At 47.8% G+C, this 19,068-nt stretch overlaps 1 protein-coding gene across 3 annotated transcripts in view; it reads left to right on the top strand.

Moving 5' to 3' along the window:
• The window catches only part of LOC138980564 (uncharacterized), an 83,769-nt gene that overhangs the window by 14,449 nt on the left and 50,252 nt on the right, over positions 1–19,068 (top strand). For all 3 annotated transcript variants that reach the window (XM_070353450.1, XM_070353451.1, XM_070353452.1), the window contains exon 2: positions 5,856–6,192. In XM_070353450.1, the coding sequence (XP_070209551.1) occupies positions 5,856–6,192 (337 nt within the window). The remainder of the gene's footprint in view (positions 1–5,855; positions 6,193–19,068) is intronic.

The following is a 19,068-nucleotide window of genomic DNA, read 5'->3' on the forward strand; positions in this document are numbered from 1 at the left end:
TCACGGATATTTGCAGGCTTTTTACATCACATCATCACGGATATTTGCAGGCTTTTTACATCACATCATCACGGATATTTGCAGGCTTTTTACATCACCAGTCTGGTACATCATCACGGATATTTGCAGGCTTTTTACATCACATCATCACGGATATTTGCAGGCTTTTTACATCACATCATCACGGATATTTGCAGGCTTTTTACATCACCAGTCTGGTACATCATGACGGATATTTTCAGGCTTTTTACATCAAACAATCAACAGTCTGACTAATCCCTGTAGGTAGTGAGACAGAGTTGCTGAATGTGTTGCGCAGTATGACATGTGTGACAGTGAGTTACGAACAGAATTCCTGTAGGTTGTGAGACAGAGTTGCTGAATGTGTTGCGCAGTATGACATGTGTGACAGTGAGTTACGAACAGAATTCCGCACACACAAAATCCTCCATTTACACAAAAAAACCAGCTACGTTATTTATTTGTGGAAGTTGTCCAACCTGTGGCTGGTTATAGAGACAGTGCTGTACCTGTAAGGTCTCGTGGTGTGACCTGTGGCTGGTTAGAGAGACAGTGCTGTACCTGTAAGGTCTGGTGGTGTGATAACCTGTCTGGTTAATGACGGTGCTATGAGTGTCACGCGCCACCTGGAGGGTGCCATCACTTCCTCTATCACTATCAGGCCCTTCACTGAGATCAATACCTCTCTCCCTGCGCCCCTTGATCACGGGTGGCTGCACTCTGTGTCTTTGTCGCGCAGGCAAGCGTGAATCTGTGTGTAAAGTGTTGTATAAGATGATTCCCAGATTTGCCTTACAGTGGAAACCCCTGTAAAGACACCCCCCCCCCCACCCCACCCCCCCTCCCCTCCCCCCCCCACCCCCAATTCAAGACTCTCTCCTTTTTAAGACCCCGTTCTCTCAGAGTTTCTGTTGATGACCTCTGTTGATGACCTCTGTTGATGACCTCTATCAGTTTATCATTTTAAGTCTCCCTCCTTTTTAAGACCTAATTTTTGGTGTGTGTTTAATTACTGGTGAAAAAGGGGGATTGATAGTACTTGAATTGTATCCCGTGTTGAGTGCAGGTATGCATTGCCCTCAACTTTTGCATCTCGTTATTACCGGGTGGGTAAACTGGATGTCGTAGCGATATATGAGTGCAGTATGCATTGCCCTGAAGTTTTGCATCTGTTTATTTACGGGTGGGTAAACTGGATGTCGGAGCGGCGCAAGCAGGTGTGATGTATTCATGTGTGGAGTATCCTACAGGATGTTTTGGAGTTTTGCGATACTTGATTTGAATCTTGTGTAGAGAATAATGATGTTGATATGCCCTGTTCTGTATCCGTTTAGTCATGGGTGGTTGCATCGCACGTCTTGGCTGTTCAGTCAAGCGTGGGTGTGCGTGTTGAGTGTGTGATGATTTGGTGTTGAGCAGTGGAGCGTGGTGAGGTGTTGAACTTAGTGACACTGACAGTGGCGATGTGTTGATGTTTGGTTTCACACGCTGTCTTGTCTGTCTTGTCATTCTTTGTTCGGGGGGGTAGGGGGTGTCTAAGCCAGTTATAGAGTTAATACCAGATGTAGGCGATGGATGGTTTTAACAACTGTGTTTTTTTGGTGTGAAATAACGGTGTCATCCCAGTCTGCCTCGTCTTCGTTCGTTTGTTCATTGTGTTTGTTTCCCTTCTTTCTTTCTTCCTTCCTTGTTTGTTTTGTCTCTCTCAGTCTCTTAAACCAATCGGTATCTTGTTTGGGAGCTGTGAGTCTGTGGTGTAGAAAGCTGCATTTAGAAGACAAAAAAGGTCTATATTCAAGAAGAATTAGCATAGAAGTATAATTTCACATGATGCATACAGTTAGTCAGCTTCCAGCGGGAAGCATATTTCTACAGTTAAAACAACAACAACAGAACAACGAAACAAAACAAAAACCACACCCGTCCGTTGATCAGGAACGCCGATACCTAGTTGGAGCCAGTGAACAAAAAAAAAGTCACATTTAATCCATATTTTTAGGTGATCGGCAAGCATGGGCCTTTAATCAGACACAAAATGTGCTGATTTCAAACACAAAGGAAGACGGATAGTCGCCATTGTGTGTGAAGAAGAGACTCGTCGGCTCTAGTCTGGGCTGATGCTAATGTTATGCTGACCTCATTCCTATTATCACCCAATCGTCATTAATCCCCAATGGCAGGCTCATCTGTCTTAATTGATTAATTATTGACTTGGACGTATCCTAATCCTGCTCGCAGCGCCAAAGTCTGACTGACGGGGATTATCCGTAATCCTCTTGGCGGAATTTAATCCGATCCTATCAGTTACCCGTCTGCACATAATCCTGCGCCTTGAATAAATATTTAGCTTAGGTTAGGATTAAGAGGCTGGGGCCGTATTTGTAGAAGTTATCACTAATCTGCGTAAAACCGCTTGTTATTCAAACTAGATATCGTTGTGCATTACGGTGCATTGTGTTGTATTGTATTCATTGTGTTATATTGTCTTGTATCGTATTGTATTGTATTGTCTTGTATCGTATCGTATTGTATTGTATTGTATTGTATTGTATTAATTGTATTTTACCGTGGTGCAGAAGGATAACAAATGGTTTTGGCGAAAGAGCCAAACAGGTTACCAGACACAAACCCACGGAACAGAGATTGTGTTCATTTCTCAGTTGTCAAACTCCGCTGAAGTTTTCTCTAAAACTGTTATTTGGGATACAATCAATACATTTGAGACAGTTTGAATTCAACACTTAAACGGAATTGTTTTGCGAATTTAATCATGGATACAATAGTAAATAAAACATTTTAAAAGTAAGAAAATGTAAACATGTGCATACGGGCGCACGAGCCGTGACGTCATGGACCGTGATGTCAATCACCATGATGTGACATCACTCGCTTACAGAGAGAGAGAGACACACACACACACACACACACACACACACACACACACACACACACACACACACACAGAGATTTGTAAACCAACCTTTCTCCATCCGTATCTACCCCCCTCCCCATTCCTCTGACCCATCCCCATCCACCCCGCCACTCGACCCCCACCCCAAGCCACCAACGACCATCCACCCCGCCACTCGACCCCCACCCCAAGCCACCAACGACCATCCACCCCGCCACTCGACCCCCACCCCAAGCCACCAACGACCATCCACCCCGCCACTCGACCCCAACCCACCAACGACCATCCACCCCGCCACTCGACCCCCACCCCAAGCCACCAACGACCATCCACCCCGCCACTCGACCCCCACCCACCAACGACCATCCACCCCGCCACTCGACCCCCACCCCAAGCCACCAACGACCATCCACCCCGCCACTCGACCCCCACCCCAAGCCACCAACGACCATCCACCCCGCCACTCGACCCCCACCCCAAGCCACCAACGACCATCCACCCCGCCACTCGACCCCCACCCCAAGCCACCAACGACCATCCACCCCGCCACTCGACCCCCACCCCAAGCCACCAACGACCATCCACCCCACCACTCGACCCCCACCCCAAGCCACCAACGACCATCCACCCCGCCTCGACCCCCACCCCAAGCCACCAACGACCATCCACCCCGCCACTCGACCCCCACCCCAAGCCACCAACGACCATCCACCCCGCCACTCGACCCCCACCCCAAGCCACCAACGACCATCCACCCCGCCACTCGACCCCCACCCCAAGCCACCAACGACCATCCACCCCGCCACTCGACCCCCACCCCAAGCCACCAACGACCATCCACCCCGCCACTCGACCCCCACCCCAAGCCACCAACGACCATCCACCCCGCCACTCGACCCCCACCCCAAGCCACCAACGACCATCCACCCCGCCACTCGACCCCCACCCCAAGCCACCAACGACCATCCACCCCGCCACTCGACCCCCACCCCAAGCCACCAACGACCATCCACCCCGCCACTCGACCCCCACCCCAAGCCACCAACGACCATCCACCCTCACCTGTGGAAATCGTGTCAGGGTATTCACGTCAGGCCCGACGGGGGGTTAAAGCCGGGATTAGCGACACGAGGAGCCAGCGATTAGTGACAGTGATTAGCATGACAGACACGTCTGCTTTGCCCAGACCGCCGGGCCCCTTGTCGCACGGGAATCACGGTTCTAATCCAATATTCAGTGCGAGACTAATCATTCACTGTTTCCTTATTTCGGATGAGAAAATGAAATTCATAACAAGATAACAAGGTTTTAGTATTAACCTTCTTGGACAGAAAAGTCTCAAAGCACCGAATCGTGTTCATCAGTTGTATGAACAGAGATTTTTTGTTGTTATTTTTATTTTTCACCAAATTGACATTTGACACAGATGGAAGCAGTGTTAGCAGTGTACAGTCGGGGTGAACAATGACTTTTGGGATCGCATTCATGTATTGTTGTATTGATGTGTGTTCCATTGTTGATAGAATTCCTCTTTAACGGCTGAACGCACACACACACATCTACTCTTTTCAAGTCTTGGCCAGCCTCGGCCTCTGACGTCACATGGTTGAAAGAAGGGAAATGGTAACCGCAAAGCGATGACGTTGACAAGTAGACGTCACGTGATCACCACATGCTGCAGACAAAGAGAGTAGTGACCACGCCCTAACACTCAGTCTCGGCGAACCTTGTACACGCCCGTGCTGTAAATTTATGTCGCGTGCATGCGATTTCTTTTTTGTGAAATATATGGGCGGAGATTTTGATTAATTCCTTTGGTGATGGTTGATTGTAAAACTGGTTCTGCTTCTCTGTCTCTCCATCCCTCCTCTCGCTCTCTCTGTCTCTGTCTCTCGCTCTCTCTGTCTCTGTTCTGTCTCTCGCTCTCTCTGTCTCTGTTCTGTCTCTCGCTCTCTCTGTCTCTGTTCTGTCTCTCTCTCTTCTGTCTCTCTCTGTTCCTCTCTCTCTCTCTGTCCCTCCTCTCGCTCTCTCTGTCTCTGTTCTGTCTCTCGCTCTCTCTGTCTCTGTTCTGTCTCTCGCTCTCTCTGTCTCTGTTCTGTCTCTCTCTCTCTCTCTCTCTCTCTCTCTCTCTCTCTCTCTCTCTCTATCCCTCCTCTCGCTCTCTCTGTCTCTGTTCTGTCTCTCGCTCTCTCTGTCTCTGTTCTGTCTCTCGCTCTCTCTCTCTCTCTCTCTCTCTGTCTCTCCATCCCTCCTCTCGCTCTCTCTGTCTCTGTCTCTCGCTCTCTCTGTCTCTGTTCTGTCTCTCGCTCTCTCTGTCTCTGTTCTGTCTCTCGCTCTCTCTGTCTCTGTTCTGTCTCTCTCTCTTCTGTCTCTCTCTCTTTCCGGTTGACCGGCCGCAGTAAGGTATCCCCACTTCCCACTGTTTTCCCCGCTAGTCAGCTGCCAGATGTATTCAGTGATTATTTTATCAAGAAGGTTTCAGATATTCGTTCTGAACTTGATCAGATGGGTGCACATTCTGCTTCCTCCAGTCATGTTGATGTTCCCACTGATTGTTCTTTTCCATCATTTCAGCCAATCAGTGAAAAAGACCTTAGATCCATTATTCTGAAGTCCAAACCAACAACTTGTACACTTGATGCCATACCCACACCACTGCTTTTTGAGAATCTTGATGTGTTGTTGCCAACTCTTACTCAAATTGTCAATGACAGCCTGTTATCTGGTGTTTTTCCATCATTGTTCAAAACTGCACTTGTCAAACCACTTCTCAAAAAAACTAGTCTTGATGTGTGTGTGTGTACGTTTGTGTGTGTGTGTGAGTGTGGGTGTGTGTGTGTGTGTGTGTGTGTGTGTGTGTGTAATACCCATATGTGGACGCTGTATCTAACCGTGTCACTAACACAGCGTGTCTCACGTGCAGGCTCTGACCGACACCAGTGCCGGAGACCAGCCAAGCATGCTGCCCAAGGAACAGCACAGCGACAAGCCAGCCGACAACCACACCGACGACACCCACACCAAGGGCAATGACAGCGCAAACCACCATCACCACCAGCACAACAACGACGACCCCATGACCCAGCAGGCAGCACCCTCGACCATGTACAGCCCCACCCCACTGACGATGCACGAGTCCCCTGTGATCAGTGTCAGCAGCGTGTCTCCCGCACCTTCCAGCACCTTGCTCGCTGTGAAGGGCTTCACCGCTCCTAAAACGCCCAGCCCCAGAAAAGCGGAGTGCTCTCAGCCTGCTATAGGTAAGAGCGCTTTTCTTGGCTGTTTTGTCTTGATTTTGGAGTATAATTTGCATATATATATGTGTGCGATTTGCTTTATTTTGTTTTCTTTCAGTTTTGATTTCTTATTGTGACTTTTGTTTGTTTGTTTGTTTTGTCTTGTCGTATCTTGTCTGGTCTGGTCTGGTCTGGTCTTGTCTGGTCTTGTTTTGTCTTGTCGTATCTTGTCTGGTCTTGTCTCGTCTTGTCCTGTCTTGTCTTGAAGAAAAAGGCAGGAGAAATTGCAGTTGCAAGTGAAAGAGATTAGGGGTCGATCTGCATGTAGTGTGTTTGTGTGTGAGCCTGTGAACACAACTATTGATGTGAAGGAGAAACAGTCAGCATAATTAGTCAGTCCACTTCAATGGGTGTTCACAGCGTGTAGTGGTCAACATTCAGTCCACTTCAATGGGTGTTGACAGCGTGTAGTGGTCAACAGTCAGTCCACTTCAATGGGTGTTGACAGCGTGTAGTGGTCAACAGTCAGTCCACTTCAATGGGTGTTGACAGCGTGTAGTGGTCAACATTCAGTCCACTTCAATGGGTGTTGACAGCGTGTAGTGGTCAACAGTCAGTCCACTTCAATGGGTGTTGACAGCGTGTAGTGGTCAACAGTCAGTCCACTTCAATGGGTGTTGACAGCGTGTAGTGGTCAACATTCAGTCCACTTCAATGGGTGTTGACAGCGTGTAGTGGTCAACAGTCAGTCCACTTCAATGGGTGTTGACAGCGTGTAGTGGTCAACAGTCAGTCCACTTCAATGGGTGTTGACAGCGTGTAGTGGTCAACAGTCAGTCCACTTCAATGGGTGTTGACAGCGTGTAGTGGTCAACAGTCAGTCCACTTCAATGGGTGTTGACAGCGTGTAGTGGTCAACAGTCAGTCCACTTCAATGGGTGTTGACAGCGTGTAGTGGTCAACATTCAGTCCACTTCAATGGGTGTTGACAGCGTGTAGTGGTCAACAGTCAGTCCACTTCAATGGGTGTTGACAGCGTGTAGTGGTCAACAGTCAGTCCACTTCAATGGGTGTTGACAGCGTGTAGTGGTCAACAGTCAGTCCACTTCAATGGGTGTTGACAGCGTGTAGTGGTCAACAGTCAGTCCACTTCAATGGGTGTTGACAGCGTGTAGTGGTCAACAGTCAGTCCACTTCAATGGGTGTTGACAGCGTGTAGTGGTCGACAGTCAGTCCACTTCAATGGGTGTTGACAGCGTGTAGTGGTCAACAGTCAGTCCACTTCAATGGGTGTTGACAGCGTGTAGTGGTCAACATTCAGTCCACTTCAATGGGTGTTGACAGCGTGTAGTGGTCAACAGTCAGTCCACTTCAATGGGTGTTGACAGCGTGTAGTGGTCAACAGTCAGTCCACTTCAATGGGTGTTGACAGCGTGTAGTGGTCAACAGTCAGTCCACTTCAATGGGTGTTGACAGCGTGTAGTGGTCAACAGTCAGTCCACTTCAATGGGTGTTGACAGCGTGTAGTGGTCAACAGTCAGTCCACTTCAATGGGTGTTGACAGCGTGTAGTGGTCAACAGTCAGTCCACTTCAATGGGTGTTGACAGCGTGTAGTGGTCAACAGTCAGTCCACTTCAATGGGTGTTGACAGCGTGTAGTGGTCAACAGTCAGTCCACTTCAATGGGTGTTGACAGCGTGTAGTGGTCAACAGTCAGTCCACTTCAATGGGTGTTGACAGCGTGTAGTGGTCAACAGTCAGTCCACTTCAATGGGTGTTGACAGCGTGTAGTGGTCGACAGTCAGTCCACTTCAATGGGTGTTGACAGCGTGTAGTGGTCAACAGTCAGTCCACTTCAATGGGTGTTGACAGCGTGTAGTGGTCGACAGTCAGTCCACTTCAATGGGTGTTGACAGCGTGTAGTGGTCAACAGTCAGTCCACTTCAATGGGTGTTGACAGCGTGTAGTGGTCAACAGTCAGTCCACTTCAATGGGTGTTGACAGCGTGTAGTGGTCAACAGTCAGTCCACTTCAATGGGTGTTGACAGCGTGTAGTGGTCAACAGTCAGTCCACTTCAATGGGTGTTGACAGCGTGTAGTGGTCAACAGTCAGTCCACTTCAATGGGTGTTGACAGCGTGTAGTGGTCAACAGTCAGTCCACTTCAATGGGTGTTGACAGCGTGTAGTGGTCAACAGTCAGTCCACTTCAATGGGTGTTCACAGCGTGTAGTGGTCAACATTGTTAGTGGTCAACATTGTTAGTGGTCAACATTGTTAGTGGTCAACATTGTTAGTGGTCAACATTGTTAGTGGTCAACATTGTTAGTGGTCAACATTGTTAGTGGTCAACATTGTTAGTGGTCAACATTGCTAGTGATCAACATTGTTAGTGGTCAACATTGGGTTTCATTTATATTTGTGAAGACTTGCACGAGGCGGAATGTGGCCGCATGTCCCTAGAGGCGGAATGTGGCCGCATGTCCCTAGAGTTTGTCTTGTCATTGCTGTGGAGCTGACTCTTGATGGGAATCTTGTTGTTTGTCGCATGGAGTCTGGGTCTCGCTGTTCTTGTTGTTTGTCGCATGGAGTCTGGGTCTCGCTGTTCTTGTTGTTTGTCGCATGGAGTCTGGGTCTCGCTGTTCGTATTGTGACGGATAACTGTCACTTCTGGGTATCGCTAGCTTTTCGTCCAACTCACTACTCATTTCTTGTTGCTTCTCTTGGTTTTACCGATATTTCCATTGTTGTGTCCGTTGGTTTTACCGATATTTCCATTGTTGTGTCCGTTGGTTTTACCGATATTTTCATTGTTATGTCCGTTGGTTTTACCGATATTTCCATTGTTGTGTCCGTTGGTTTTACCGATATTTTCATTGTTGTGTTCGTTGGTTTTACCGATATTTTCATTGTTGTGTCCGTTGGTCTTACCGATATTTTCATTGTTGTGTCCGTTGGTCTTACCGATATTTCCATTGTTGTGTTCGTTGGTTTTACCGATATTTTCATTGTTGTGTTCGTTGGTTTTACCGATATTTTCATTGTTGTGTCCGTTGGTTTGACCGATATTTCCATTGTTGTGTCCGTTGGTTTTACCGATATTTCCATTGTTGTGTCCGTTGGTTTTACCGATATTTCCATTGTTGTGTCCGTTGGTTTTACCGATATTTCCATTGTTGTGTCCGTTGGTCTTACCGATATTTCCATTGTTGTGTCCGTTGGTTTTACCGATATTTTCATTGTTGTGTTCGTTGGTTTTACCGATATTTTCATTGTTGTGTTCGTTGGTTTTACCGATATTTTCATTGTTGTGTCCGTTGGTTTGACCGATATTTCCATTTCTACATGTCCCTGGCCTGACACAGCTTTGTTTTAAATGTATCACCAGCTAATGTCCCTACAGAGACGTGACAAAAACAAATAGTTCCTTCACATTGTTCACTTCTCCTTCAGCACAAGGCATTTGAAAAACAAGTCTAGTGTCGCTTGTTTGTTTGTTTTTATTCCTTTTTTTTCTATACCTTTTTTTATTTTTATTGTTAATGGGTTGGTGAGTGTTGTAAGGGGATAAAGACAGTGGCGATTGCGTGATTATGTAAGAGCCGGGACGTGGCGACCATTGATTGGTTAAGCCGACGTTGTCGTGAGAAGGTGCTTAGCGGCCTCGTTGTGCAGTCTTTCCCCTCTTCTCTCTGCCCGGCGTAATCCCCTCACTTTTCAATCCTCTCTCACTAAGAGGATATCCGCCACTCATTTTACTGGCTTTATCATAACAAGTCACACGAAAAACTTAGAACTCAGGAATGTTTTATTTCAGGCCATAGCCCATAAATACGGTGATACATCATGACAAATACAAACGCATTAAAACGAAACAGGCAATCTTTTATAATGAGTCAATCATAATATATAGATATCTGGCACTCCTCACAAAAAGGAGAGAGATGGTGATGATGGCGATGACGTCAGTGGTGATGATGGCGATGACGTCAGTGGTGATGATGGCGATGACGTCAGTGGTGATGATTTCCCCGCAGTCTGTGTGTGGTTACATGCGTTGGGTGAAATTGTGCGAGGCTAGATTCGGGTGACTCAAGTACCAGGGGATAACACGGGCACGTATGTCCTTGAAACTTCCCGTTAAAGTAACGTCTTAAGCTAAACTCAATTTCCTGCATGCGCAATGGTCAGGGTGTAAGCATGCTTGAAGTTCAGGAGTTTGCCTGTTAATATTAATGTCTGTACTGGTATAACTTCAATGGTCGATTGCACAAGAAATTATTTTCATGACGTTTCTACGGGTGAAATGCGTATCATAGGTAAGCTGTATGGTCATTTTCATGCTTGTTTGGCGCATTTGTGAAAAAAAACCCATATCTTTGCGCCTTGATCAATTCTTCATATCTGCGTACGTGCAAGTCAGTGTGTGTGTGTGCATGCATGGCTGTGGATTGCCTCCCCTGATCGGCTTGCCGCAATCCCATGATCCCCCGCGTGTCAAGGGGAGATGAGCGAGGGACGGTGACGACTTTTGTCACTAATCACTTTATCTGCTGGGGGCACAGACACGTAAGCCGGGCACTGTCATGCGAGCCCGTAGCTCTTAATCCCCACACACACACACACACACACACACACACACCTCTATATCCACTAGTTTACCTGTGCCCCCCCCACCCTTTCCACACCTTTATCCACTAGTTTACCCGTATTCCTCCCCTCCCCCCCCCCCCCCCCCCCCCTGATTCTGTTACTGGCTAATTTAAATGAAATGTCCAGAGTTATAGAAACTATTTGGGATGTGATAGGGTTACACGCTAGATGGGATGTGATAGGGTTACACGCTAGATGGATGATCCTGTTATTTAGTGGTGTTAGTGTGTATTGGGCTTTGCATTGCATAATCTGCTAACAATCTTCTTACTCTTTGTCTGACGTGTCCTTTAGTCTTTTTCATGTGCGTGTTTTCTCCTAGATGATCTATACGACACATCATCTGGTGAATCGAGAAGGCTCTGTCATGTCTGTGACAGAACATTTTGCTGGAAAGAGTACGAGAGACTTGTCTGTCCGTCTGTATGTCCGTCCATCTGGCCTCCGTCTGTCTGTCTGTCCGTCCGTCCTTGTTCGTAACGGTGTCTTGAAGAGATGACAGCATCGCGCAGGCAGCAGAGATCCGTTGAGGAGGAGGTGGGGAGAGTACGTGTCCGCAAGGAGGAATGGATAGACATAGAGAACTGGATAAGGAGAGGGAATGCATAGATATAGAGAGAAGAATTAGGAGAGAGAGAGAGAGAGAGAGAGAGAGAGAGAGAGAGAGAGAGACGATGAATAGAAGCAGAGGAGAGAAAGGGGGGGGGGGGAGGTGGAGGGGAGAGTTTAGACCAAACAAAGCGCGTGTAGCCAATCCCCGTCAAACAGGCCGGGACGCGCAGTTAAGCTTTCCATTTCCCCGTGGAATGGGAGTCAGCCCCGGGCCCCGCGCTAACAACCTGCTCATGTTTGGCCCTGGATTTAGCGCGATCAGGGCTCCAATCCCACACTTGCCTCCCTTTCCTCCAGTTGCTGCCCCTGCCTGGCGACCTGCAATGTAGAGTGATGTAAGCTTGGCCCTCTGCTGGTTTTTTGCAAAGAATTTGTTTTGGTTATTTTTTGTTGGTTACTGTCTTGTATTGTTGTTTTCTTGTGACTTATGTTGCGGGGTTGGATTTAGGGATATGTAGGGAGAGAATAGTGTGATGATAATACGTGTTCTGGAGATGTTATGGTAAAGGTTTAGTGGATGCTGTGACTGCTTTTCCAATGGGTTTTTCTCGACCCCCCAATCGTCCTCCTCTTTTGAAATCCATTCCAACCGCCCATTCTTCTTCTCAAACCTCCCCCCTCCCCACTCCTATTAATTTTCTAAGCTTAAGACGGGGATTTCTCAGTTCTCTGCGCGCCAGACTAGAGCACAAAGGAGAATGATCAACATCGATCACAGGATTACAGCGAGAAAAAGACGAGAGTGAAAAAATCATGTATCTTACTTGTTCCAAGTCGATAGTCGCGGCACGGTGTTTGCGAGGTGTAAACAGGGCCTAAGCCTAATCCCTGGTCGCACGACTGATGAGCAAACAACGTCACGTGGTTCCACACTTCGTTAGTGCGTTCGTCACTCCGGGTTGACGTGCCATCAGGGACATCTAGCAAGTCTGGTTCCGACATACTAGGCAATACAAAATGTTGGATAACTTGTTTTTTTTATTCAAAAACATTTCGTCTGCTGACGTTTCAATTTCAAGAATGAAACAACAAGAATGGAAAGGCACTGGAACGTGTTCATGTTAACAAGTACACCAACCTAGTTGCCTTCACGGTGGACAGACAGGCAGATAGACAGGCAGATAGACCAATGAAAACTGATCTCAGAAAGTGTTGATTGTTTGCAGTCTCTGGCAATGTGGAATTGTAAAGACCATTGGGTTGATGTTCTGATGAGCGTCTTCGTTTGTTAAACTTAAGACGTTCCAACCTTTATCATTCTTGTTTTTTAACGTGTGGTGTAGCTATGAGTTTTAGTTACAGAAGCGACGGTCGTACCTTCTTTCATAACTTTAAACTAAAAGACACTGCGTTGAAGACATTTTTTAACTTCGTAGTCAGACAGTCACACGGTTATAGTTTACTGGAAAAGTTTGACAAAAGCCTTATGTGGCTGCTTTGATATATTTTATTGAAAATTACTACCCCCCCCCCCCCCCCTCCTTCCTAAGCCGTTGCTATTGCAACTGCATCGTCATCACAATAGAGCATCTGTGTAGCAATCAGCCGTGCAGTCGTTAAGCTGATCAGTTCAAGATTTCGCCCTTATTTTCCTCGTGCATCTTTCACCTCTAGCTGTATCTGTCGTCAAACACTTTACTTACAAGTGCACGCGAATACCACTCCAAGTGATAACGACTGATTGTTTGAAGCGGCCAGTAATACCGCTGTGTGGGTACAATGGAGAGAATTAAGGCCAGGGCAGATAGTGGGGATTGCAAGGCGACAAATCGTGTCCACAGCCCATGCTAATCTCAGTGCAGATCAGGCTCATATTAACCTGCTTTATGTGAGGCTTAAAGATGCAGTCGCAAATACTTGTTGTTTTTGATCGTCAGAGAAATGATAAGCCGATCAACGGGCAGTCGCAAATACTTGTTGTTTTTGATCGTCAGAGAAATGATAAGCCGATCAACGGGCAGTCGCAAATACTTGTTGTTTTTGATCGTCAGAGAAATGATAAGCCGATCAACGGGCAGTCGCAAATACTTGTTGTTTTTGATCGTCAGAGAAACGATAAGCCGATCAACGGGCAGTCGCAAATACTTGTTGTTTTTGATCGTCAGAGAAATGATAAGCCGATCAACGGGCAGTCGCAAATACTTGTTGTTTTTGATCGTCAGAGAAATGATAAGCCGATCAACGGGCAGTCGCAAATACTTGTTGTTTTTGATCGTCAGAGAAATGATAAGCCGATCAACGGGCAGTCGCAAATACTTGTTGTTTTTGATCGTCAGAGAAATGATAAGCCGATCAACGGGCAGTCGCAAATACTTGTTGTTATTGATCGTCAGAGAAATGATAAGCCGATCAACGGGCAGTCGCAAATACTTGTTGTTTTTGATCGTCAGAGAAACGATAAGCCGATCAACGGGCAGTCGCAAATACTTGTTGTTTTTGATCGTCAGAGAAACGATAAGCCGATCAACGGGCAGTCGCAAATACTTGTTGTTTTTGATCGTCAGAGAAACGATAAGCCGATCAACGGGCAATCCGCGGGCGTGTGTTATCTTCGGAAAGAGCCATGACCTGCGCTAGACAGAGCCATGACCTGCGCTAGATAGGTCATTGATTATCTTCGGACAGAGTCATGACCTGCGCTAGATAGGTCATTGATTATCTTCGGACAGAGTCATGACCTGCGCTAGATAGGTCATTGATTATCTTCGGAAAGAGCCATGACCTGCGCTAGATAGGTCATTGATTATCTTCGGAAAGAGCCATGACCTGCGCTAGATAGGTCATTGATTATCTTCGGAAAGAGCCATGACCTGCGCTAGATAGGTCATCGATAAGCTTCTTCTTTTGTTGGCAAAAGTGGCTGGATTTTGACGACATGTATTTTCAAAATGTTGTCGAGTTTTTTGACGGTCCAGCTTTGGGGGAAGTTTCAATCGGCAGAGTGTCATGTGATCCTTTGTCCTTTAAATAATGTGCGGCGAAGCATTAACCTTGAACCTTGAGATTCATTCAGTGTGTCAATGAATCTCACACGGGGCTAACGAGGGAGACTGGTGGATCTTGTCTGTCGCTTAAGTCAGATGTGCAAGTCGTGAGACAGTGACGAACACTGTTGCTTTAAGTTTACTGATGGTGAGCGAGACACGATGTCAAGAGCTGTAGTCAGGTGTGCAAGTCGTCAGACAGTGACGAACACTGTTGCTTTAAGTTTACTGATGGTGAGCGAGACACGATGTCAAGAGCTGTAGTCAGATGTGCAAGTCGTGAGACAGTGACGAACACTGTTGCTTTAAGTTTACTGATGGTGAGCGAGGCACGATGTCAAGAGCTGTAGTCAGGTGTGCAAGTCGTCAGACAGTGACGAACACTGTTGCTTTAAGTTTACTGATGGTGAGCGAGGCACGATCGTGTCACCTCGGCCGTCTGTCTCTACCACTCGATAGATTACCGCTATTGTATTTCCACACAGAGCCTCCGAGCGTTGTTGTTGTGTGTTCTGTGTGCATGTTCTTTTGGTAATCAGTATACTGCGGAACTCTCCCATCACCTTGGTAATCAGTATACTGCGGAACTCTCCCATCACCTTGGTAATCAGTATACTGCGGAACTCTCCCATCACCTTGGTAATCAGTATACTGCGGAACTCTCCCATCACCTTGGTAATCAGTATACTGCGGAACTCTCCCATCACCTTGGTAATCAGTATACTGCGGAACCCTCCCATCACCTTGGTAATCAGTATACTGCGGGAATCCCCCCAGCACCTTGGTAATCAGTATACTGCGGGAATCCTTCCAGCACCTTGGTAATCAGTATACTGCGGGAATCCTTCCAGCACCTTGGTAATCAGTATACTGCGGGAATCCTCCCAGCACCTTGGTAATCAGTATACTGCGGGAACCCTCCCAGCACCTTGGTAATCAGTATACTGCGGGAATCCTCCCAGCACCTTGGTAATCAGTATACTGCGGGAATCCTCCCAGCACCTTGGTAATCAGTATACTGCGGGAACCCTCCCAGCACCTTGGTAATCAGTATTCTGCGGGAACATTCCCAGCACCTTGGTAATCAGTATACTGCGGGAATCCTCCCAGCACCTTGGTAATCAGTATACTGCGGGAACCCTCCCAGCACCTTCTAATTCAAGACCCGCGGATTAAAGACTGCATACACTTGTAGTGTGTCTGTCGTTCTGTATGTAGCACTGTGATGCGTGTCTCTGTGTTGCTAGTCTTAATCTTAACATACACTGATACAGTCTGGTTAACCGGCCTCATTTCTGTCAAACAGCACGCATAGAGAGGGGGAAGGGGGGAGCGGTTAGAGAAAGAAAAGGAGAGAGAGTGAGAAGGAGGAAGAGAGCGATATAGAGAGAAAGTCGAGAGAGACGGGGGGGATGAACTGACAAAATCACGGAATCACAAGAAAAATCCTCACGCGATATTGCTCAGCTTTAGCCGAAAACGTCAGGACTTAGCAAAGAAAGCTGGAGCAGAATCCGGGAGAAGAAGGACGCGAGCGACACAACCGTACAGTCTCGGCTAGCTGGGAGCTCGTGCGGTCCGGACTGGCCTGAGTCTCGGCTAAGCCGGCCAGAAAAGCATTGATATTTAATCACGGGCTCTCCTCTTGTCCCTCGCCCTCCCTTTTTCCAAGCCGCTATTTGAAAAGAATTAATCCCACAACTGGCTGCAAAATCCCTCTCGCAAGTAATTATCTGGACTTTGTTCCCCGCCATCAATATCGGCTTTCCGCCATGGCCGGGCCAGATAGCGGCGGGAATTTATTCTGCGCGCTTCTAACTCGCGGCCATTATGGCGGCAAGAAAGGGACGCTATCCCTGTTTGACATGGACAGGACCGGTCTTCTCCCTTGTAAATTGGGATTTAAGTGTGAGGGGCGGGAGGGGGGATGGGAGGGGTGGTGGGTGGATGGCGCCGAAGGGGGATTAATTCCGTGAGGATTAGGAGAGCCTGAGTCCCGCTGAAATGTGTTTGCTTATCTCCCTTCCCGAGTCTTGTGTGTGCCTTTAATCGCTCCGGAGTCCTGCCTTTTCTCTATTCCCTCTTCTTTTCCTCTCTGCTTCTCTCCCTTTCTTTCCATCTCCTGCTGATCTCCCTTGTCGTTCTTCTTTTCCTGCCTTTCTTCCTCCTTCTTCTGGAGTTTGTCTTTCTTTGGTCTTTCTTTTCGTCTTGGGTTTGTGTGGCCTGTTCTTCTCTACCATTGGCACTGCATCTCTGTCCTCTTTTTCTTATCTCCCCTGTTTGTTTTTTTTTACCGTCTCCTCCATCTTCTTCTTTGTCCGGTCTGTCTGTCTCTGTCTGTCTGTCTCTGTCTGTCTGTGTCTGTCTGTCTCTGTCTGTCTGTCTCTGTCTGTCTGTGTCTGTCTGTCCATCCCCCGACTCTAGTTCCCCGTCTCTTCCTTCAATCTGTCTTGCAGCAACATCCGTTTGCCTAATGTCCACGAACTGGGAGGAAAGCAGGGGGTTAGCAATGGATGCTTTCCGCGGGCTAGGGTTCTTGCAGAGGACGGAAGAAGTCTGAGCGACCTTTGCCGGGCTCGTCCCGAGGATAGCGGGCGGGCAAGTCGGGCAAGGGATTTGGGACGGGTTGTGGGGCCGTGCAGCGAAATTAGCGATAAGCTCCCTGTTTGAATGCAACCATTCCCCGACTGATGGAAATCCCATTTTTATCGGAGATTGATTTGCATGGGAGCTAGCTGGCTGCCTGGCCAGGGCTCCCTCTCCCTTCCCTCTCCCTCCCCTCTCCTTCACTTTGTATTTTCCTCCTTTCTTTTTTGGCTTTTCTCCTTTTTCCCAGCATGCTTTCCCTTTTTTCTCTCTCGCCACCACCCCTCTCCGACTTTTCTTTTGTGAGGTGCTGGTTCTCTATTTCTCTTCTTGTCTTTGCTTCGCTTCTCTGTGCGTGCCCTCGCCACAGCCGGGTCCTAAATCCTCCATTTAACATTCAAATGACGCCCGTCTGGCCAAAGTCATGCATAGCCGCTCTCTTCACGGCTCACCCGCTCTCTAATCCTCCATGATTAGATTTAAGCAAATCAACCCTCCCCCCGAACCGCCACACACATGGAACATGGGGAGGGGGGTTGGTGGGGGACTGAAAAAGACTGCGTAGGGGGTAGAAGTGCGTGTGGGTGTGTGTGTGTGTGGGGGGGGGGACGACGGAGAAGAGAGTTGAGGAAGAATCAAAAGTTAAGAGTAAATTGGGAATGAGGGGATTTGGGTACTTTTCCATGGGAGAGAAAGTATGGGGACCGTGGGGGGGGGGGGGGGGGGGGGGGAGGGGAGAAGAGATGTATTTGAGCGGGGTGAAAGGGGGGGGGGGGGTCGAATGTTGGAACTGTTGATTTAAGGGGGATGGGTGGGGGGGGGAGAGGCATCAACCGTTGAAATGAGGTAAGAGTTAACGAGCTGAGTGGAGTAGATGTTGGAGCGAGAGTGAAAGGGGGGGGGGGGAGGAGTTTACAGGGGTTTAAGTGTGGAAAGAGGGTCTCTTACTGTTTTATGCCAGATTGGTGTGGCTCTAGCGTGTAGCTGGCACTGTGCCCGGCTGTCTTGAAGGGGGTGTCCGCATGAAGAATCAAAGAGCTGTGAGAGCGGTGTGAAGAATCAAAGAGCTGTGAGAGCGGTGTGAAGAATGAAAGAGCTGTGAGAGCGGTGTGAAGAATCAAAGAGCTGTGAGAGCGGTGTGAAGAATCAAAGAGCTGTGAGAGCGGTGTGAAGAATCAAAGAGCTGTGAGAGCGGTGTGAAGAATGAAAGAGCTGTGAGAGCGGTGTGAAGAATCAAAGAGCTGTGAGAGCGGTGTGAAGAATCAAAGAGCTGTGAGAGCGGTGTGAAGAATCAAAGAGCTGTGAGAGCGGTGTGAAGAATCAAAGAGCTGTGAGAGCGGTGTGAAGAATCAAAGAGCTGTGAGAGCGGTGTGAAGAATCAAAGAGCTGTGAGAGCGGTGTGAAGAATCAAAGAGCTGTGAGAGCGGTGTGAAGAATCAAAGAGCTGTGAGAGCGGTGTGAAGAATCAAAGAGCTGTGAGAGCGGTGTGAAGAATCAAAGAGCTGTGAGAGCGGTGTGAAGAACACAACACCATATCACAAGCTTATGTCAGAGCCGGGATTAGACTCAAAGCTGTATCTATCGGGTCATTTTTTGGCCTAAATAAAACTGTATTCAATTTTAATATCGTGATATATGTACAATGTTTGGCGAATAATTTGACGTGGGAAAGTTTGATTTACTCAGACTACTAGAAGCGAAAGTACTCACTCTTTCACAACCCAGTTATGTCCAAACATCAACTATTGAAAGGTTTGGTCCTTTTACCCCCTGCACTGACGTCATCACGCGATGTGTCGCCTGGAAGTGGGGAACTGTTCTTGATGACCCTGCACTGACGTCATCACGCGATGTGTCGCCTGGAAGTGAGGAACTGTTCTTGATGACCCTGCACTGACGTCATCACGCGATGTGTCGCCTGGAAGTGGTGAACTGTTCTTGATGAAAAGAAACGGTACTAAACTGGAACCCTTCTATTTAAAACCCTGCATTTAGGACTTCTTCCTTTTGTTGTTGACCTGTGTCAATGTACCCCCATTTTAAGGCTCCTTCCTGGTTAAGACCCCA

The sequence above is a fragment of the Littorina saxatilis genome, linkage group LG11 (genome assembly GCF_037325665.1).
Source record: "Littorina saxatilis isolate snail1 linkage group LG11, US_GU_Lsax_2.0, whole genome shotgun sequence".
Taxonomy (NCBI): Eukaryota; Metazoa; Mollusca; class Gastropoda; order Littorinimorpha; family Littorinidae; genus Littorina; species Littorina saxatilis.